At 43.0% G+C, this 23,993-nt stretch overlaps 1 protein-coding gene across 1 annotated transcript in view; it reads right to left on the bottom strand.

The window, feature by feature from the left end:
- The window catches only part of CMIP (c-Maf inducing protein), a 132,318-nt gene extending 108,626 nt beyond the window's left edge, over positions 1-23,692 (bottom strand). The window contains exon 1 of the mRNA XM_071567234.1: positions 22,813-23,692. Coding sequence (XP_071423335.1) covers positions 22,813-23,109 — 297 coding nt within the window. The 5' untranslated portion in view covers positions 23,110-23,692. The remainder of the gene's footprint in view (positions 1-22,812) is intronic.
- Between the last annotated feature and the right edge of the window lie 301 nt (positions 23,693-23,993).

Below are 23,993 nucleotides of genomic sequence, written 5' to 3'. Positions count from 1 at the left end.
ACTCACATACAGGCTGGGGCTTCCTAGTGAGTGGCTGTTTTAACTTGCATTATTTAAATTCCCTTCCATTGACCTGAACATCACATAAAATGTTACTAAAGCCATTTGACAAACGTAGAATTGTAAGCAGAGCCCTCTGAAATCCATGGGGTTCTTTTTGCATCTGCTCCAAAACATTCAAATGGCTGTAGCGCAGCTTTCTGACCACCCAAACAAACTCTCCTTGATGTTCTGCAGGCAAACTGGCCACGTTAATACAGCTAAAATAGACTAATTTGAGAAAACTGCTGCTAGCACATACTGGAGGCTTCCTGTTTGCACACCAGCAGTCGCTGCAAAAGTCTCAATGGAGCAAATTAGATCAACATGCATCAGGTTGACAGTTTAGAACAAACATCTGCAGTTTCTCAAAAAACCTCAAAACAAATCAAACCTCCTAAGAACAATAGTTTCACTTGTAGCTTCTCTTTTGCACCCCCAGCCTAAAGCAGAGTCCTGGTTACCCTGTCGGTGACCCCACGCCCATGGCGGTGGCTCTGCAGGCAGAGGTGGCCAACAGGGTATCAGTGTCACAGTTTACTATCACCAAGATGACTACACGTGTAAGGAGCACATTCTTCCCATCACTGCACTTACTCCATAAGGAAAGCAGAGAGGGCACCAGGCCAAAGTCTGGTAGTTAAGCAGACGCACTATCAGGTTTCCCACATTCAAAAATCCTGCTGCCAGGGAAGCTTGGAAACTGCTTCCTCCAGCCTGGGTGGCAGAGAGAAAACGAAGAGAAACCCAGGCAAGAGCAATGCTCTGCCAACCTGCACAGGCTTTCAAGATTTTTATCTAGCTCAAGTCCAGCTCTCAAAACACAGGAGTTTCCTCTTATCACCCAACAGCTCTTTCATTTTCAGCAGCAGTTCTTTTATCACTGTCCCCTGAAGGAGCTTTATCACGAATCATCCCTCTGTGAAAGACATAAGATCTCCTGAGCAGTTTTTATCTATCTGCAAACACACACATGAAGGTTGTGCCCACTGCAGCCTTTGTCCCAGGGTCTCTGCTAAACTGCTTCCCACAGCAAGCTCTGAGTAGCACTGAAGGAAAGAAAACCTCCCACACTGTTCTGCTCTGGCAGGTTCACTCCCAGTTCCCATAGAGCAGAGCACAAAATCCACCTTTACCTTTAGGCCCTTCCTGATAAGACAAAGAAGAGAACCTAGTTTCATATATTCAGGTGATTTTTGACGTGGGGTGTATCTTGCAGTGTTCAGGGTGAGGGTGTTACAACAATTTAGCAGCAGCAGAAGCCCAGGCTGAGTCAGAAATTGGTTTCCTGATCCCATGCCAGCGAGCTCAGCAGGTCAGCCCTGATAGAAAGGTCAGTCTCCAAAACAACCAGGTCCAGCCCCTGTGCAAGGAGCCAACAGACAGAGCAGAGAGGCTCTGACACGGAGTTCAGAGGAGGTCCACACTCAGGAGAAACATCCCTGCACAGTGCACAAGCAAGGGAAGCTCAGGGTGACTGGTCACTCCATGCCTGATGTTCCACACAGAAAGAAAAACAGTCCTGAACGTCCAAGAATTGAGTATCAAACACGGCACCTCACAGGAAACATCAAGTCATGTGTATACAAAAGCTCTGTTAAGTGATGAAAGAATTACAAGACATGCCAGGGCTGAAAACATTCTTTTTAAATGGCATTTCTCTGTAAAAGAACTCATTTACTTGCTGACCCTTGTATTTATTGTTGCATAACAACTTGGTAATGGCACGTCCCACTAACTCCAGGTAGCACATGAACCTGATGGGGAACATCTAGAGAATCCAACACAAAAATCATGAGCTGTTTTTATTCATTTGCCTGTTTTGGCTGAAAGGTAAATTTTGTGCTCTCTGGCCCCAAAGCAGGATCCATCAGTTACCCATTTCATGTTTATATAGAATCAAGGCAGAAAGACACACACTGTCTTAAAATCAGAGGGAAAAAAACTGATTAGTAAAAATAATGTAATCCTACCAGCCCTGACAACATGAAATAGGATACTCACTTGTTTAAAAAGCTTTTTTTACTTTACAGAAAAGCTTTATCTTAGCATTCCCTGAGCAGATAAATTGTAATGGAGATCCCAAAAACCTAAACTGAGGCCAACACAGAGCAGGCTGGAAACTCTCATTCCCTACTGTAAGAGAGCACTGTGTGAAATACCACCAGATTCCTGCATCCCACCTCTTCTGACCACTGTCTGGACCAAGGATGAGCAGTTACACCAAAACATCCAGCAGAACACACATATTTGAGGACCCAGTGCAAAGCCTGCTAAGCCAAAGGAAAGCTTCACATCTATTTCACTGGAAATGGCTGGATAACAGATAAAGTTTAATTAAATTTATCTGAACTTGGCCAGCAGAAGATAAAAGCTAAGAATTCAACCAGCAGGTCTCAAACCTGCTGATGTTCTGCAAAGAATTTGTGTCACACACTGTTAAGTCTCCTTTGGTCCAGCAACTAAACTGTTGTTAAAAATAAGACCACCTTCCCAGTACCTTTTTCCCCACATAAACTGATGGGATGTCACTAAATGTTAAGTGACAATAGGTGGCCCATTCAGTCACAGTCTGTCTGCGGGACAGGCCACTTTCCATGGAGTGCATCAACACAAAGGAAACCAGTGCTTGCATAAGGAAAGATAAAAGAGTCACTTACCTACAACTTAGTCCTGATGCTGTTTGGGGAGTTACTGGGTTTGTCCTATCAATTATTTCTGTAAGACACCTAGGCAGGAATATTTGCAAGAGAGCACTACAGAATATTGCCTTTGGTTGCTATCGAATTGTTGATAAACTGCCTGCAAACAAATCCTGCTCCAGTGCGATCCTAACATGCATCCTGAGCCAACAAAAGGAATCCCGGTGAGGAATCAAAGCACTGGGGAACATCACTTGTGTTTTAACAGGCACCAGGTCCCAAGGAAAGCAGTTGCTTCAGCTGCACGGATGTCACACAAGCCTCTGTTTAAATACTGCAAAGTGGTAATCTCCTGCTTTAGCTACTTTGAAACTGAGGAGGCAAAGGAAAATATTTGAATGTGCAGTCCTGAGGTCAGAGCTGAAGTTTGATTTGGGTTGGTTTGGATTAAGGAGAAACGTCCAAGAACAACTCACTGATTTACTTTATTTCAGGACTTGGCACACAGCTTGGACCACGTTCAAAATCCAATGACACTGCGCCAGAAAATGCTACGGAAAGAGCAGAGATAGGAGACATCTGGACTGTGTTAGGAACTTAGAGCCATAAAGTCCTTTGAAAATATTCTCTGCTCTTCTCTTGTTTTTGTTTCAAACAATTCAAATTAAAACTGTGCTTCAAATTAAAAGTGAAAAGAAAAAATCCCCATCAAAAACAAAACTCCAAAGCAGCCCCTCCCCCAAAAGAAGGGCAACCTAAGGCAATTACAGAAGTAAAAACAAGATGATTTTAATGATCTCAGAAGACAAATGAACTCTCCTGTAGTGCAAGTGGTAATTTCCAATGGTAGTGCACCAATGCTCCCACAGTGAAAGTGATAATTTTCAATATTATTGCATCCCTGCAAACTTCTCATGCAAAAGTGTTCTCTGATCATTCAGCACTCCTGCTTTGACACACTGATTTAGCCTACCCAGGGCACACTGAAAACAGTGGCATTACCCAAAAAACGTCTTGTGCTCGGGGTTCTAGGATATAACTGGGAAAAAATATTTTTAAATGGTCATTTAATTGTTTCCATCTTAATTCCACACACTTGGCAGCAGTCATGCTGATCACTTCATAGTTCCTCAAATGCAATGGAATGAGTTGTGCACTCCCTTTCCAGAAAGGCTGTTACAAAAATGAATGAAGGAGATGGATTTGGGAAAACAAACAGCTATTGTTCATTTTTGGTACTTATTACAAAAGTAAAAGAAATACAGGACAAATTATTCAAAGAGCTCTATCAAAAAAGCAAGCAATTTAATACATGAATTTGCTTCAAAAATTCCAGCTGATGATGCCTAATTGATCAACCCTTAAAATAAATCCACAGAGTAGAAAAGCCTATTCACATATCTGAGGATGAGATGAGTTGATGGACCAAGGTCTTTAACTGAGTGCTGGGACCTTTTAATATCCCACAAAACACGGGTCAGGCATGCAGAAGAGGAATTTCTCTGCACAGAAACTGAATTTCCCAAAGCTTGTAGCATGTGAAAAATCCATTCTAACTTAAAAGAGTATGTTTCATTAAAAGGCAAGGCAATTCTAGCCTAACCTGTCTTCCTATACAAGTGTAAGCAGGGCAATTAAGAGCAAATAACAAGCAAAAGAGAGTACCAAGAGAAGAGTCTGCACAGCTGAACTCAACACTATGACCAAAGTTGAAGCTCAAATATACTCAAACAGGTTTGAGTGGCAAGTCCTTAAAGTAGTCCCCAACAGTGAAAATTTCTGGTAAAGGTGGATTTCATCTGAAAATATTTTACCTTCCACTTGTTGGGAATACATTAAAAAAAAAAAAAGTCAGCCAGTACTTCATTTATTCCATATTCTTGATTATTTATACCAATTAATAGGACATAGTACCCATTCTTCCAAGTACATGCCTTGGCACAGCAAGGACTATTCTGCATTCAGCAACATGCAGCATTTCCGGCAGCTCAGCTCCAGGAATAGAAACCAAGGAGAGCAAGACAGGCAGATAAACAAATCCTTTGGATACCTGGAAACCCTGGAGATATTGTAGCTATTGTCATTTTACACCTGAGCTGCTCTGAGGCATTCTGACAGTGCCAAATGCAGCTGAAAATAAAGAATTAATGGGTTTCTTGGAAGCCAGAGGAATTCACAGAATTATGCCCATGAGCAAACAATCCAGACACTAAACCCTGCAAAGGACATTTTTTTCTGCACCAAACACCACCCCATTCCCCACAGTACACTGTGTTTGTTCACTACATTTGTTCCACGCTCACTGACACACCTCACTGAAGATTATTAGTTGTGTTGTCTGCAAACTCTTTGGTATTTCCCAGGTCTGACGCTGCCTGTGCCATTTGTGGCTTTTTGCACCAACTCCTAAACTTCTACCAAACCTGTACCACAGCATTTCACGTGCAGCACAGGAGACAAAACTGTCAGCTCTCACTCAAAATATTTTATTTCAGAAAATATACCTGCTAAGGACTGCACCTTAAAATAACATCTTTGCAACCAGTTAACTTCAGCAAAGACAGCAAGGCAGGAAAGTCCTTCCAACCCAAAGGAGTTGGGCCAAGTACAAAATCATCTTCCCCTCCAACACCCAACAACAAACAAACCGTCCTTATTGCACTTAATATTCCTCTCCTACTTCCCCATAATAACTCAGAAAGACAAATCAAGGAGGACAGATGCAGGGCTGAGCTATAAAATCCAGATTTCATTTCCTATCACTCCCCTCCCCCAGGAGCTCAGGGGTGTTTAGATTCTGGGCTGTGGTTTAAGTCCATCTGTGTTCTTCAAGTATAAACATCTTCATTGAAACCAGACTCATCCTGCACAGCCATTCATTTAGTGAGCTCATCTGTGAGAGACACGGGCTGGCACATTTCTATGACAACCAAAAGAAAAAAAAAAGAAAAGCTGCTTGGCACAAATTAAACAGCTTTTAAAATCCTCCCTATTGTTCATGAGGCTGCTTTCTCTTCCTCTAGCATCTATAGCTATCTTGGATATACTGCCCAGAACATCAGCTCTTCCTAAAATGATCCTCTTTCCATAGGGAGGCAGAGGCATTTTGTAAGATTTCCATGTGAGGGGGAAGGCTCAAAGCATAAAAGCAAAGGGAATACTGTCCTATCAGTTCTCAGCTGAACTAGACATACATACCCTTCCCTAAAGGCAGCCAAAAAGCCTGAAAAAGTGTTCCCCTAAAAAAAAATCCCTTAAAAAATGAGTCCAAGTAGCCTGTTTTGTGTAAGTATTTTGCTGTGGGTTAACTCTTCATAAGGAAAACTAGAAGAAACATTTTCTCTGCAAGAACAAGCTTCACCATTTCAAAACATTCTTGCTGGATCTCAATATGGATTTCTTTGCTTTTACACTAAGCAATCCTAATTTAAAAAAAAAATGGCAACAGGACACAGGAAGGTTATTTCAGTCACCAGTTCGGATCAGTGATTTATTTTCCCACCTTGTAAACCCAGACAGATACACCAGGGCAAACATGACAGCATCTTCCCTTCACAAGGATTGCATGTCACGATACACACAATGATATAAAATTATGCCACCTTCCAGCCAAGTTCAGCTCCAGCAACTGGTACACTTTCTTAAAACTTATTTACTGAATCAGAAGTCTATATACTAAGCAATTCAGCACCAGAAAATAAAGCAGCACTTTCTCTGACATATTCAGCCAGTCAATGCAGAATTCACATTGTCCTTATGTTTGTTATTCTATTTCCTCAAACCAGTGACTGGCAGCTTACACAATTCATTAATTATAAGTAGTTAAGATTGTTTTTACTAGCATAGCACAGATGCCAAATCACTCTTAGTGATTCCCAGCAAGAGAGAAAGATGCTATGAGTAAAACAATGGAATGGACTCACAGGATCTAGACGTGCCAAGCCACAAATATAGTTCCAGAAAAATAATTTCAATTTTTTTCTCTCATTCTCTCCACCTTCATTTTCTGAGATTCAGCCTCAAGCCAGACTTTGCTGAAATAGGTAATTTGTTGTGGCTCCTACTAAGACTCCACGAGTAGGCAAAACCTCATGTCATGTGATCAGAGAGATAATAAATCACAGGAACAAAGAGACTGATTTTTTATTTTTTTTAGCATCACAGAACTCTCAACTGCAACTTTTTCTACTATGGTCAATTTTTATTCCAGGCATCATTAAAGGTTTCCCAGTCAAAGATAGACTGCACCCATCAACTCAATGATTTTCATCTCGACAATGTTGTGACTTGATCTTTTACTCACAAGTAATTTTGTTTAATTTGCCTCAGACATTTTTCCACACACGATTCAGAGCAGTAATACACTGCCAGGCAAAGTACTGAAATGCTCCCAAAGGCACACATGAAGGAAAACTCAGTTACTAGTGGATCTGAGAGGTACTTCTTGTTACTTAACCAGCTTGCCACAGACTGCACAGAAGAGCATTGCTAGAGCACTGGCTGTTCATGGTAGGAGTGAGTTTGAGTCACCCAACTGAAACTATTGGGATCTCCTGGTGGAATTAGGAGCAAGAAAGACAAAAGGTGTCCCAAGTCCAGCCCTAAGGTCTCGCTGATACTCCCAAAACTCTCAATAGCAGTGGCACATAAAGCATTTCCTCTCACTGACCACCTCTCCTTGGCCAAGGATCAAATGAAAAGCTGTAAGATACAACACCTTCAGAAATGCTTTAGACTCAAAAATTCAAGCAAGATGCAGGAATCTTGACTTTCATTAATTTCTAATCAAAAAAGTAAGAAAAGAGTACCCTTTTTTAACAAGTAGCTGTTACCCAAGTGTTAATCTGTATTTTTCTGTGCAATGTCTGCCATAGTTCAGGGATAAAAGCTCAGGTTCAGGCTGAAGCAGTGTCTAGGAGGCCATGTGATAAAATATGGCAAATGCCACGGGACTCATCCTGTACCAGCTCTCACCTGAGTCTGCAACAGGCAAGACAGTCAGAAATTCAGGCACTGGGGGAAAACCAGAATTAGGGTACACCTGACTCTGAAAACTGTGTTATCACACCCAGCAAGACTGATTTCCATAAGTGCAGCACATTCTCTTCTCCAGTTTAAATCTGCAAATGGTGGGCTGTGCTGTTTATTTTCTGCTGCCTACACGAGGCATCAGATCTGCCTACTTGGAACACATCACTGTCTGCAGAGCGTGTTCCCCTGAGATACACACCCATCCCCTCCAGAACAGGCCACACAGCAGCATGTTGCACATTGCCAGTTCTCTGCAGGGGTATCCTCTGCCACATCCTCTCCCTTTAATATAAAGATATTCCTTTATTTCTGAGAGCAGTGCAATGGTTACAAACAGGAACCATCCATCCCCCTGCTGCACTGCACTGAAAAACCAGCAGCAAACAGTCCCCTCCTCATCTCCACTGCTCACTTCTGGGCACTCAGAAATCCACATCTTTACACTGCTGGCTCTGTCCCCTGTCCCAACAGCTGGCAAATAAAAATTCAAGCTACATGGCAACAGGTTTAATCCAGAGCACTATGATGGACAACACACACAACCTCTTTTTACAAAGGTCAAGATTTACTCACAACCAGAGAGATCTTGGTTTTTTTCCCCATACCGATGAGACTTTCGGTTCTCTGATGAGGAAATGAAGTGATGTGACATTAAGCAGCTCATGAGTCTCTTCAATTAATGCATTCTGCACAACGGAGACTTCCAGGGAATTATCTGCAACCACAGCAGTGCCTCGTTCCCATTGCTGTGTCCCTGAGAGTGAGTCACTGCAATTCCCATATTCTGGCTGCAGGCAGAGCTAAGGACTATTCCCTGCCTTCCTTAGGCAAATGGTTGGAATCAAACACTGAAACTACTTGCACGAAACTTTACTTAGGGTTGCCTTATTTTCTGAAACTATGTGAGCATATTTACCATCAGCTCCCCACTCTTCATGTTGTTTAGGGCCCATGCCACAGGAGATAACACTTCCATCCCACCATCCCATGCCATGCAGAGGATGGCAAAGAGGAAAACCAGAGCTGAGACAGGCAGGATGCCTCACTGCTCTCCATCATGTGAAGGGTCAGGCTGCAACAGGGCTCTCCTAAGACACAAAACTCTTTATTGCAATCCCGTGCCAATTTAAAAGAGATTTTATTGATATTAAATTGGTCTGGAGAACACAGGGATATGGCTGTGGCTCATTTTACACATTCAGCGACACTGCAATTTTAATTTAGGGGGAAAAATCCCCAGAAGAGACACAAAATCTGTGTTACAAGTGTTTACAAAATTGAGACAGCCTTTGCTGAACACAGCTAGTAGTCTGTATGTGTTTCATGTGATTTGCAAACTAGAAACACTGGAATTTTAGGCCAGGAAGGTGTCATTGACTAATGGGGGTTCTCCCTTCCCTCTGGAGTGTAGGTTTATAGAGGAATAAGATCATGTTCTCCAGGCAAGTTTACATGAAACGATTTATCTTTAGCCAGCTGCAGTCAGACATCTGCTTGTTTTCATTTCACTATAGAGAGATTCACGCCCCCCCTCTTATCTCTAAAGGCAGCCAAAGATTATATCCAATGGTACAGAGAAACCTCCAGCAATTATCAAAACTAAAACTTAAGAAGTCAAGCAAATTACACTGAGGCCACTGATGCGTCTAAGCCTCACCTAAAGCCCTCGCAGGCTGAAAAGTCCTATTTAATCAACAGTCTATTGAAGTTAAGGCAGAGACATCACCTCTGTACCCCGTGGTTTACACGCAAATACATGAAGGTATTTCTTTGTTTTGAGAATCCCTCACACATTCCACATGGGATCATGCAGACAGTCCTCCTGTGGTCAAATAAAGTTTGTGAACCCAGGCCTTTATAGCTTTTCCATATTAATCTGCACTCTGGGCATATATCCAATTAAAGCCTCATGTATAGATCACTGGGTTACTAACTGCCTTGCATACTGGGGGGAAGGGAAATAACAAGTTCATGACTGCACAATTTAACACTGCCTGTGCTTTCACTTTTACATGCACAAGTCTTTTTTAATCTAGTCTTACCATAAATAAAGAGTGACGACGCTTGTGAGGAGAAGCTTCTGTCCCTGCATGCTGGAACACACAGGAGCTAATGAAGAATGCATTTACATTAAGGGTAACTCCAGTGCAAAGCAGGCAAGGTCTTCACAAAAACAGGAAGCAATGGGGAAAACTTCAGAGTGTTTGGAAACAGCAGAGCATTGTTTGTACAGGCTTTTCTTACAATTGCAAAATAAAAAAAATGGGTAACATGAAATCTGAGCACAGCAAGAGTCTTAGATCAGACACAAAGGTCTCAAATCTCCAGGTTCAGACTGTACAGGCAAGAAGATGCACAGGGTAAGTTTGTTCTCTTATTTCTCTTAAGAAAACCTGAAAAGTGGAGACACAACCTCCCAAACCCTTGACGTTAAATGTAGATAATGTAACACAGAACTACATCTTTATCTCAATTACAACGGGTGTGATAAATGAAGAGGCATTAGGAAACACATAACCCACCAAATATAAACATTTTCTTTATTTTTAAACCGCATTCAGAAGGGCAGATACAATGGGATGGGCCTGGCACACTGTGGGCTCATCACCACCTCACGTGAAGAAGCTGCACTATGGGCAACAGCCCTTTGAGATGAGTCAAAAAGTTCCATCACGAGCAGGCTGCAGTCACAGACTTCCCTCTTCAGCTGGAGCACACAGATCTACCCGACCTCTGGCTTGAAGCTGCTTTGTTTAATTTTTTCCTCTCATCACTCTTTTCTTTCCCTTACCCCTTCCAGTCCACTTGGGCTGTGCTGTAGTACCATAAACACATAATATAGAGATAATGCAGATAGTGTTGCCTAGACCCCAACTCACTGCAGGTTTAAAACTGACCAACCTACACACCAGTCCACATTAAAGTGACAGAGGATTGGCCTCGTGTCTGGGTAAGCACCAAGGAGGGCTCAGGACTTTCCCATGTCATTTATCTCCATGAGGGAGCAGCTTGATACACGGTCAACTCCCACAACAGATTATTTGATTTCACCATATTTAAAGTACATTAGTCAACCCAAGTCACCAGGGACATCTGAAATAACTTGCAATAAATCAGGAGATTAATTTCAAGGGAGGCAGTGACACAGCACCAAAAGAAAGTGTATGCTAGTGTTAGGAAAGAAGCCATTAGCAATATTTCTCAATGCCAATAAATTTTTCACTATAAACACAAGAGCAAGAGGACATTGCAGTCTTCAGGCAACTGCTGGGCTCCAAAGGCAAAGCAGTTACCTACAAGGGGTATGTCAATATTTAATATCAAAGTGTATGTCCGGTCCTGCACACTTCATTTAATTTCAAGCTTTTCCAGCTTTATTTCCTGTTTCATTCACAGCAATCACAAAAGATGAATTATCCAACCTCTGGAAATGTGTTTTCAGTCAGATGAGACATGTTGACTGTGTCTGCACTTTCACCTTCAGCAACAAAGTTCTGTGCCAGCACAGGTTTTATGCTTTCTTCAATGTCCACATTATTTGGTTGCAAAGCAGATGAAATTTTCAGTGCCAGGACCACCCACTCAAGACATTTGCTCACCTGGGAGATGAAGAGCCTGTTTCGTGCCTCTGCATGTCAGGATACTTTTTAGTTAATAATTGAAACACTTGTCTCAAATGTCAACATATTATCAGTTAAAAAAAAAAAAACCAAAACACAAAACCTGAAGGATCTGAAAGAACTGTGAGGAGTTGAAACAGAAACTACATAGTATCTTTCATCAACACTTCACTTCCACATAGGGGCTGCATTTCATAACAAAAATGATTGGGAATACTACTTTGAGTCCTCACTACACAGCTGGAGTGGGTATTCCTTTTGTAAGGAATATCTGAAGGAGTATCAGTGCTCCTGCACTGAAATAATAAGCTGAAGCTCCTCTTCCAATTCAATAATTGTGCTACTATAACCTATTTACCAAAGGCAGAGGTAAATTGCATAGATTTTTTCCAGGTTTAAACAATGACTGAACGACATCTGTAACATGACGCTGTTTTCTCTTCCTCCATACATCCAAATAAACCTCTCTGTTCTACGTTACTGGTGGATAAGGAACACAAATGCTTCATTGAACATGATTCATCTTCCACAAGGAATGAACAGGTACTCAAACTCCAGGCATTTCACTCCTGAGCAGTAAGACAAGGACACAGACGGATCTCATTCAACACAGCCCATCAAAGAAGAAAATCTCTGTTGCAAAAGTAAATGCTGTTCTTCAAGAATCACTGGGCCTTTCACAGTTTCATTTCCCTCCTCCCACCTTTTCTCAGAGCCAAGATACTGAGCGAACTGTTCGGCTGACAGAACACCACATCTATGGTGAGAGCATCGCGGAGCGATCGAGGCAGGTGCACACTCGCAGCTCTCCAGCACCCACATCCAGTGCCCTGCCTGGCACCCAACAGCCAAGGCAAAGAAACCTCTCGTTGTGCAGCCACCTGTCCAAGCTGCCAGGAACAACTCAACGCTCACATCCCCAACTACAATAGCCACCTACCCACCAGAAAAAATCTGCAGAACTGCACTAGCTTACACCAGTGGCTCACAGATCCGCTATTTGAGTCCACGTAACACTCTAGTTTCAGTTTCACACCTTCTTACAGCTCACATTGTAGCACAGAGAAAGGTGGTGGTATGGGATGCCTCTGCAATCATATTCTTCTCAAGGGATTCCTAAATTTAAGAGCTCAACGTCAAAAAGCTTGTATAGTAAATCCAAGGTTTGGGAAGGGAGAGAGAACTGCCAATCTTTTTACAAAAACGGATGGCAACATTTTGCTTCTATAGTAATTTTGCAAGATAGTTCTCATCCTGAAAATTTCAGAGCAGTCAAGGTTTCCCTGACTTACTCTTTTCTCTGAATTCAATATCTTAACAGCCTCTGAAGCAAAAGCAAAGTGGTGGGTTGTCAGGAGTGACTATGAGGAGGATACACAAAGCACACACGCTGCAGAACGCGAGAGACTGGCACTGACTGGCACCTGCTTCCTGACAGGTATTTGCTCTGCAGAAGATTGAAGGGTAGCAAGAAGAGCACAACACTCTGGGCCACATTCTGCTGTCAGTCACTCCCACACACTTCCACCAATTTTTAATGATATTTACAACCATTAAGGAAATGAATAGCCATCAAAAGCAGGAGGGAAGATGCAGCCTTGGCAGACAAAGCAAGGAAACTTCATTTCTGCTCCAGCTCCCACCAGTGATTTATCATGAACATTAGGCCAAGGTATGACTGATCCTGTGTGTCCAACCTCAGACTTTCCAGAGTGAACCACAGATGTGAAGGCACTGCAAACTAAGCATGAACCAACAGTAGAAGACATGTCTGAAAAGGCTGATCTGCATTTATTTGTCTCTGTTTTCTCCATGTATAAAAACACTGACCATTAAGCACTTTGAGATGATTGAAGCACAGTGAAGTTGAACCCCAAGGACATGTAGAATGAAGACATTACACTGTCATTCAAATAATAATTTTGTTTCGGAGGCCAAAAACAATCTCTCTTCTTTTTAGTTTAGAGAGGGTCAAACTGATATTCATATTTATAGAAAAGGCCTACGTACACTTATATTTTGATTAAAAAGTTGGAGTTCACTTGGCTAGTTTCAGAAACATTTTTTAAGCAGTTTCTCCTTTACTATTAGTAATGCCCATCCCTGAAAATGGATAACCAACTCATTCAGTTTTATTCCAGACAGAGCAAAAGCACAGCCTGCTCACAATACACAGTAATTGTATTACAGCAGCAAACAAAAAACTCCATGGCATAACAGAATCCCATTGCAACAGGAACCAGACATGCTAAGAGACACCTGCCAATCCCAATCTTATATTTAAATAGCCAAAACAGACAAAGACTGGGAGGGGGAAAAATCAGCAATATCACATCTTTACCAGTGAGCAATATCTGCTCTGTATTGTTTGAAATGTACCTGGGAACACACCGTGGGGCACCTTCAGGACGTTTAGGGGGAAGAAAGGGCTTTCTTTTAAACATTATCCAGACTGTCAATCTGCACATGCAATTACCTAATGGAGCTCAGTTAATGTTAATTGTCTATGCATAAATAAAGAATGAGGAGACTTCTTTGTTTACAAAATTCTTGCCTTACCTTTGGGTTAACAGCACCGGAAATCTCATTCATAAAATATGCACAGACATCTGTGTACTTGAGAATACACATACCTTATTTCTAAGAAAAATATATTATTTCTAATTCTCACTTGCAAACAGTTTCTCTTCAGGGCTATGAAAAATATTATGTAAAATAGAAATATAAAATAATTCTATTTGGGAATACAATTATCTATTCTCCACAACCCCTTCTGATTTAGCTCATCTCAGCTTTCTTCAGGCAACATTTATTGTACCACATGTGGCATCTTTGAAAATACAATCTTACAAAACCTAAATCCATTTCCGTGTGCTTTAAGCTTTTAGTTTTAAATTTTTCAAAAGGAGAAAATGATTTTATTTTATTCAGTGTTTCTTTAAGCATTGAAAATCCAAGAAGAAAAAGTCCTTTAGTGATAGTGCCCAGCATTCAACATCCTCATTCTCAATATCAAGGAATTAGCAGCCTGGAGTTTGAGAAGCACTGGATATTCATTTTTTAGTCCTCTTTTTTGAAGCCCTGGTTATTACTCTTTTCATCAATGAAAGCAATTATTCCTTTTAAATTTTCCATTCAATGAGAAAAACATGCAATCCCTCATTCACAAGAACAAGAACTTTAGGGAAACTGTAGCACATTTTGGAAACTGCAGGAGATATTACCCCTGACACAAGTGGTAATTCTGAGCAGAGAAAGAGGCTCAAAGGACCCAGAAAAGCCTTACACCCCAGTTTAAACCTCACTTTGCTACTGCCTCGAAAGTGAAAATGGCCAGAGGTGCAAATACCAAACAAGACAAGAGAAGAAGCAGCAGCACCATCTCCCTGCACCTTCAAGGACCTGCGGGTAGGTGCCCATGGGGAGGATCCACCCTCATCCAAACTTCAGCCAGAACCGCAGAACTGCAGCAAATTTCAAGACTAAATGGGGAAAAAGAGATCAACTTGCAGCAAGCAGCATTTTTTTTACTTAGTAAAACTCTTGCCTAGGGAAGAGAGACAGGAGGGAGCTGGCACGTGCCCCTCAGAGCAGAGCAATGGCAGGCAGGACCTTCCCGAGAATTCTGAATGGGAAGGTTTTCCCCATAGAATAAAATAATATCACAAAACTCACTTTCCACCAGGACAGTGTCATATCAATGTCAAGATAAAATGGGTGAAATAGCAACAGCTTCCATACTGGTTCTGTCTAAAAGGGAAATTTCCAGCAATCCTCTTGTTTTGGGGAAAGCCACTCCTGCCAGTGCTCAGCACCTCCAGCTCTGCCAAGCAGAGGGAGGAATTGTGGCTGTGTTTTGTCAAGAGCTGCACAAGGCTGAGTGGAGTCAGCCACCTCCCCCAGCCAGCAGCCAACCTGCACAGTGATCTCTTGCAGAACCCTCCTGGCTTTCTCAACAGCACATCCTGCCATTCACATTACAGGCAATGAATGGTAATCCCTCTCCTCAAATTACCCTCCTGATTTCAGCAGAGCGAGACCAAGAATGTACGTGACCAAGTGTACTTCCAGTTCAGATTTAAGTCATTGCAACTTGACGAGTTTCTTGAGCTCAAGTAGTAATGGCACACATCTAGCAGAAACTCTCAAATCCAGGAAAAACAGATGCCTTTTTTTACAAGTTTCTCAAAAAAAAAAAAAGAAAAAAGGAAAAAGACTTAAAATTACCTAAAAATGTGCTGAAAACTCAAATCAAAGTAGAAGAAAATTGTCTTCACCATAAACTCATGCCCTGGACACCAAAGTCTGTGAGCTGGCATTGTTACCTGCTTTTGCGTTCCCCACTCTATTGGCCCTGTCCCATCAGTCATGGGACAGCCCAAGGGGCAAAGTCAACAAATCACTTTAAGTACTGGAAATGCCAGTGCTGGTAACAACAAATCCTGGAACAAGATTCCCCTCCTCCAAAACCTAAAGAGTATTATTAAATTCTCCTACTTTTTAAGCCAATGAAGTGAAGGCCTTTTAATTAGCATCTGGTTCTGACTTCTTCATGTTTTCTTCCACAACCACAAGCCCTAAAACTTCACTCACCACTGACGTGATCAGCTATAATGTATGCTTTTCAATTGTCTTTTCCCTTTCCTGGTGTTGTCCCTGCATTCTTAAATATTGTGCAAAACAGGAAAATTTTACGCAATGATTTAATAATACATTTTTTTTGGCAGCAATTCCAGCCTACCATGTTTCCCGCTCTCTTCTTCCTCAACACTCTGGAGGACTATACACTGAAACACATCAGCTCTCTGATCCAGTTAAAAGACAACAAATCTGCAAAAGGTTCAAGCAGAGAAAGGGTTCCCCAGTCAGATTTCCTCAACCTGACCCTGCAAACTGCTCAGTGCACACAAAAGATTGACAGGGCATGGCACAGAGAATGGCACAGGCCAGGCTGCCTCAGCCAGCACTGCTGCCAATGACACTGCATCAGCAGATGTGCAAAAAAAGTTATTTTACTGAGTGCACATACATGCACAGGCTCTCTGAATGGATTATACATGCTCAAGCATCAATCATCTTCAAACACGTGACTGTTTGTGGAATTCAGCCTAGGTATCTATAAACACACACAGAACAAAACTGATGCAACTAACACTGCTCAAAACACTAACAAACAAGCCACAATCTACCCATGCAACCCACAATCTAATTACTCCTAAGGACTCCAAAGGGTTTGAACTATTTGAGGTAGGTCTCTTCTCTCATAAATCCCATGTGGGGAGATGAGTAAAACCCTATTATGCCAGCCATACTTACTAACATAGAAGGAAATGAGGGAAGCCTTTTTATTGTATCATGTTGAACTCACCTGTTACTAATGAACTTCAAAAGTACAAACAAATTACATGCAATAAATTGAACATTAAAAAAAAACAAACACACACTCCTTTCTATTTACTAAACCTACCACCCTTTTCTTCCCCAAAAAGTCCCTCAGTGGACACAGTTCTGTCAATGATTTTGATGGGACCAAGGCTTCAGCCTCTGTTCTCCCACTCCTGCTAAAAAAGGCAAACCTAACCTTGCTAACTGGACCATGGATGCAGACAGGACTCTCAGAGTAGCCTTTCACTTCTGAAAAACCAAATGTCCTTTCCAAGTTCCACAGAATTGTGAAATGGTTTGGGCTGGAAGGGACTTTTAAGGATCACCTCATTCCACCCCCTGCCATGGGCAGGGACACCTCCCACTATCCCAGGCTGCTCCAAGTCCCATCCAACCTGGCCCTGAACACTTCCAGGGATGGGGCAGCCACAGCTTCCATGGGCAGCACCTCCTTTCCTAGAAGGGCTACACCCCAACACATATGATCTATCAGACTCTTCCATGAACATCACTAGCTACAATAATCCACTACCACAAAAAAAAAATTATCTCACAGCTCCACAAAGGCCCAGCCCTGTGAGGGGTGCTGAGCTCCTCCAGGCTCTGTTCTCAGGCAGGATCAGGTCCCACTGAGGACCAAAGGCAATTTCCAAGGCTTCCCAGGGGGACTATTACCACCACATAGTGACGAGCACCACATCTTTACTCCCCGGCCAAAACGAAAAATGAGGCACAAGTATTTCTGAGTATCCCTTTTATTTATGTTCCTGAACATGTAAAATTTACTGGCTGGGTGTTAACACTAATAGCCTTGAGAGCTTTCACTCTGCCAATGAATATAGCTTCTGTTTTCATATTTTATATAAGCTCTGTGACATATAAACACATACCTTAGCACTCCTGACCTATAAATATGTTCTTTAACCACTGCAGGAACTATATATGCAAAGGTATGTTTGATAGGCATTAAACAACTTTAAAGAAGTATCATTTTAGGTTTTCATATGTCATGCTACCAACTAATACAGCAATAAAAAAAGTTTTGTCACAGCAGAGCAATATTCCACTAAATCACCAAGTGTTCAGAAAAATCTGGGTTTTGGTAATGTAGGTACATGCCTGAATTCACTTCTGAGACAGAACCTCAGTTTCAACTGTACAGGTAACATGGAGCAATTTGTTCTCAGTTTGCAGAGAATTCTAAACTGTCCTGGGGTTTCTGCAGATCGTGAGACTCGATGCCCTTTCTGATGCCCCTGAACAAAACACCTGGTAGTCAACAACAGGGTAACCCAGTACAGGCTAAACCAGGTACACCTGAAACCTGGAGGTACCACTTCTCATCAAGTGAAAGCAATCATCTCCAACAGTAAACAATAGGAAATATTAAACATAAATAGTAATTTAGCATTGTATTGTTATAACAGATTTAAAAATTATCTTAAACTGCTTTGCTATTTATGTATTCATACTTCCTTAAATAATGATGGCAGGCCCACCAAGCTCATTTGGCTTGGTGGGCTAAATAGGTGGAGCCTCATCAAGAGTGCAGGACTTAAGGGCAGCACTTAGTTTATTCAACACACTGTTTAACTATTATTATTAGCAGTAGTAGTAGTACAGCAAATTCACACTCATTCTACTTGCAACCTTGACAATGCTACAATATTCCTTTTCCATGTAACTTTCATAAAAATTATTCTTGTAAGATTGTTTTGAAATTTCTGAGCTCTGCATAATACTTCCCACTTGAGCTAATTGTTTTTCAAGGGAAATTTAATTTTTAAAGGTATGTTTTTCTAACTAATGGGAACCTGTGCTAACATAAACAATGAGTCCAGCTTGATAGGAATTTTTGCTCTACCTTTACCAAAATAAGGAAGGAAAAACATGTAATAGCATGCTGAAACCCAAGGAGTAGCAGAATTGTTGAATTTTGAAAAACAATCAGAAGACAATTTTCTACTCCACTTCTCCTATTTGAAATAGATCATACTGCCCTGCCTCATTTAATATTAATTGGGTATGTTCTTGTCTCTAGAAAAAAATACAAATGCAGTTCCCTAATCCACTTACATTGTTTCAAATGCATTTCCGATTAGCCAGTCTGTCAATAAACTATTGTCCTCACACATCCTTTCTGCACAGAAAAAAAATTAAAAGAAACTCAGGTCTTTTCAGGATTGTCACCAGCTTCAAGCAAAACATTTACATTACACTCAACTTACCTGCCAAGGCAATGAAACAGGCATGAAAAGCCAAAGCTTTCACCTCCTTGAGGGATATTAATGAATAACTTCAGGGTTTCAGTAATGTCTTATCTTCCCAGATGGGAACTAGAGAGGTCATCCCTAGCCAGCCAATATGAATCACTTATTTATTCTTTCCCTGTCTGCTGCACATACATATGTATCACAAGCCTTCCTTGCAACCCAGGACTTTAAAACTCATTGTCCTCAACATCTCATCCCAGTTGATGCACGAGAAAAAATAAAAGAAAAAAAGGAGGGCAGAGACACAAAAGGGACAATGCAGAAGGATATGAAAGACACAGAAGTTCAGTCATGACACCTATGTTTAAACTGTTGAAAATTAAATTTTAACATTTCTGCTGAAGACACCATAGGGTTATTTTTCACCCCACCACCCTCCCAAAAAAACCACAAAAGAAATATTAAATTGGCTTTTATTTCTGTCTTTATTTTTACTATCACTGTCCTTCAAGCTGTGCAAGGGCAGAGCTCCTGGTGGAAAAAAAATTAGCAAGGGTGCTACATTTGAGTTTGGTAGGTGTTTATAAAATAAACATTATTCTTCCCATGGGGGAGAAAGTCAGATTCATCCCCAGGCAAGCTGCTGTCTGACAAACAAAGTTTCTAAGTATCAAAACTTCCTACTGAGGCTTCAGCATTTACAGTAATAAAACAAAACAAAATAATAAAGAGAAAAAAAAAAGAAGCTACAGATCTGTATTCACTTTCTCCAAAAACCCCTTAACAAGAATGAAAACCTGGACATGATGCAAGTGAAACTGGAATGGTGAAACTGTACCATATTTAATCAATTCTTGGAGAAATAAGAACAGGAAACAAACAAGGGAAACAACACATAAATCAGATAAAATCCCAACACCTTCAGTCATGGGACTCTCCACAAGTCCATTTGTTAACTGAGTGCATATACCAATTCAGAATACAATGATTTTTTTTTATTACTATGGACTTATTTTAATTGAAACAGCCACTTGTGATAATGCCAGAAAATGCACTTTGTAGACAACATTATTTTTTGCTCCCTAAATTTTGCTAAAATAAGATGGCCTAACAGTTGTTCCACTGCCTTTATGCATAGTGCTTCTTCCACTGAAAACTATCCTGTCAGCACAAAACATGTAGCTGCCTAAATAAACAACAAAACCAGTTATCTCTCACAAAAAGAAATTTAAAAATGTAGACAGGGTCTTATTATTCAGACTTACATATGTGGGCACATAATGTGTCTACTTGTGGAATAAACTACAGATGAATAATCCATACACAAACTAATACTAACTCCTATATTTCAGCCCAGGGATTGACAAGTAAGAGCTTGTGGGGAGAAGATTTTAATTCAAATATGTGTCTCAAGTGACAATAAAAAGGATATAAAGTGCCTAGAATCAACAAATAACTTACCCACTGTAGTCAGGGACATAATTTGCCAGATCTGGATTTAGCTGTCATTACAACTTTTACTTTCAAATGCAAAACAAAGTGATGTTATTTTCCTGTTCAATTTTATTCATGTTATATAGAATGCAGTAAAACTCGTCATGCCAGAGGATTTGCAAAGGGATGATGTGAAGATTAATTACTGGCTGCTCATAAAGCACCCTGCCTGTGGAAAGCCCCATGTGTAAAAATGACCTTGTTATCAAAGCTGTTGAGTGCTCCCAACGCTCACTTTCAATAGGCAGAAGGGGTATTTTCCTACGGCTCTTAAAAACCAAAGTAGTTACATTCAAATATCTACCCAGTTTGAGGAGGTTTTGGCATTGTGTCTGTACCCCATTTCAATAGGGGGTGGGGGTTAAACTTCCACAGGTTTTCCTTAAATCACATCTTCCCAGTTCGAAAAAAAAGAGAATAAAATGCAGATATCATACAACCTGTAAGATACCCTACCCATACAGTCAGGCAACAAGTGAATGTAGATCTTATCCTTGTGCCTCAATTACTCCCTGGAAACCAAAGACACTACTTGAAAAGCACAGATATTTCTGTGAACAACAGTATTTACTTGGTGAGTTAGCACTGAAAAAAAATGATAAGGCACAAGACCAAGCACAAAGAGCTTTGCTCAACAAAATGGAGCCTGCAATGGTACGTACAATGTTTTAGTGTCTTCTTGCTATTTATATACATAAAATAATTAGGAATGAGAACACTTTGACATTAATTAAAGCACAACCCCACAGGACTTTTCAGAGATGGTCTCTTTGGTGACAGCTTTGCCAGTGAGCACAGTTTGACGCCTCCTGCACAAATACAACTTCATGCCTGGCATTGCCACATTGCAGAGATCAACATCTGAAGCATGATCATGCCTCTCTCTGCTGGTCTCCTTCTCTGCCCAGAAACAACCTGCTATGGATACTGCCAGGAAAATGCCTCATCTCCACTGATATTCAGCTCCCCCTTCCACACTGATTGTATCTTAACAAAATGAAGAGCTGCAAAAACTCCTTGTGCTCATGTCTTTTAGAGGGTTTCTCCAGCAATGCTCCATCAAGTCTTCCTTCTCCCTTTAGACAGCAGTTCTATCACAGAAAGAAAAATATTCCCTTGGAGACATCCTCGAGAGCCCCGTGGAAACGGTAAGGAGAGATGTCATTATGGCTCAAAAAAGAGCTGTGTGAGAGCAGGCAGTTGGCCTGCCTGAAGGTTAAAGTATCTCCCACCGAACCCCTGCTCTGAATCCTTCACAGCAGAGCAGGATGTAGGAGAGACATTTACACACTCTGTGTCTGTACCAAAGTGTGAAATAATCCAACCTGGGAGCACAGCACAGGCTGGACGAAACCCACTGAATTACACCATTAACAGGAATCCACACAAAAGCCAATCCACTCTCTCGTTTCAGGAATGTCCTATAGGAAGGCCAGAATGAAGCCATTGAGAAAAATGAGGCATTTACATATAAATCAAAAAATACACGATCCAAGTACTGAATGATTAAAGATCAGTGTGAAGCATGTTTTGTGAGCTGTGTTAATCGCTATTACACAAAATATGGGTGTAATCGCATCACATACCACACAAATGTTCAAATAATATTGGCCATAAAATTTTAAGTTGCACATGGAAACAAAAATCTTATTTTTCAAGACCACATCCGTCTATCGTACACCTTCTGTAACGCTGATACCACCACCTCGCATTTCAATCTTGCATCATTTTCCAGCAGGAAGAAAACCCTGAAGGAATCTCCATATTTTCCAATCACACCGGCTGTGTCTGGGCAGGGGATGTGACGGCCAAACCAGAGCCCCCCGAGCAGGCCTGAACCACAGCAAAGACCGCGCACAGCCCGAGCCTTCGCTCTCCAATTTAACAGCATCCTCCCCCCCAACCTGGCCGAGGTACCGGCAGGTATCTCCCGACTTTGGTTTCAGATAGAAAGGGCTCGGTGTGGCGACTGTACGTCGGTCATGTTGGGAAGGGAGGTTAGGTTTTTTCAATAAAAAGAGGAGGAAAAAAAAAACAATAAAAACAATAATAATAGTCTCGCTCGGGGAAGAGAATAAACGCACCGAAACTGCAGAATTAAATATCCGTAAGATTACAAAGAAAGAGTGGGGGGGAAGCCTTTCGGGATTTTCCGCCGGCATTCCGGGACCCAGTGGAGCCAGGACCGAGGGGAGCTGGGACCGAAAGGAACCGGGACCCAGTGGAGCCGGGACCCGCTCGCCACTCGGGGGTCCCCGGCAGGTCGGGCAGCGCGGGGGCCGCGGCGCACGGGCATCTCCCGCATCCCGCGGGCATCCCCCGCATCCCGCGGATCCGCCGCACCCCGCGGATGCCCCGCGGCCGCTCCGCTGCCGGGCAGGCTCTTACCGTGGCCGAGGCGACGCTGTTGTCCGCCAGGGTCAAGTGGTGCGGCTCCCACCGCCGCAGGAACTTGGAGGTTAGGATCTTGCTGAGAAACGTCCGGGGGTGCCTGATGACACACACCTGGATGTCCCCCTCCTGCAGCAGCTTGTACCTCATGCCGTTGCAGTGGAGCAGCGCTCTCCGGCACGGCGCGGCACCCATTTTATTCCCCTCGGGAGCGGACATCTCGCCCAGCAGCGGCTTGCTCTCCTCGGGCTGCCTGCGGTCGCTGCCCCCGCCGGAGCCGCCGCCGCGATCCATGGCACAGCCCCGCGGGCCGGCTCGGGGGGCGCGCTCGGCCGCCGCTTCCTACGGGCGGCACAGACGAGCACACCCAAATAAAATAAAAATACAAATAATAATAATAATAAAAAATCCAACCCCACGCGGCGGATTTAAAAAAAATGAAGAGAAGAAAAAAAAACAACAAAAACCTGTCGGGGAGGATGGGGGCAGGGACCGAGCCGCACCGAGGGGGAGAAGGGGGAAAAAGGGAAGCGATAAAATCCTTATTCAAACTTCCCAATCCGCCCCCGGCGGGTCACAGCGCCGCGTCCATGCTGCCGGGCGGGCGCAGGGTCGGCTCCCGCGGGGGCGGCGGACAAAAGCCGGCAGTGGCGGTGGCGGTGCGGGGCGCTCCCGGCGGCGGGGGCTGCGGGGCGTCCGGCCGCGGCTCCTTCCTTCCCCCCGGGGCGTGTGCGCGGTAGCGTGCGGCGGCGCGCGTGCATGTATGTGGGTGCGGGTGCGCGCCCGGGGGTGCGGGAGCGTGTGTGTGTGAGTGTGTGCGGGTCGGTGTATGCGGGTCCCCACGCGCCGCCGCCGCGGGAGGAGGAGGCGGAGGCGGAGGAGAAGGAGGAGGAGGAGGCGGCGCGGGAGCGGGAGCGGCGGCGCTGCCGACACGGCCCCGCGCCCGGAGCGGCTGCGGCCGCCGCCGATTGGCTCCGCCGCCGTCACGTGGCACCCGCTGACGTCAATGGCCGCGGTGCCGCCGAGGGCAGCGCCGGCAGCGGGAGCTCCGCGACCCGCACGGACCCGCAGGGGCACCGCGGCTGGGAGAGACCTCTGCGGGCATCGGGTCCCGCCTGTCACCCAGCACCGTGTCAGACTGACTGTGGCACTGAGTGCCGCGTCCAGGTGTTCCTTGA

The sequence above is a fragment of the Pithys albifrons genome, chromosome 12, assembly GCF_047495875.1.
Source record: "Pithys albifrons albifrons isolate INPA30051 chromosome 12, PitAlb_v1, whole genome shotgun sequence".
Lineage (NCBI taxonomy): Eukaryota > Metazoa > Chordata > Aves > Passeriformes > Thamnophilidae > Pithys > Pithys albifrons.
This window is presented reverse-complemented; position numbering and strand designations above follow the sequence as displayed.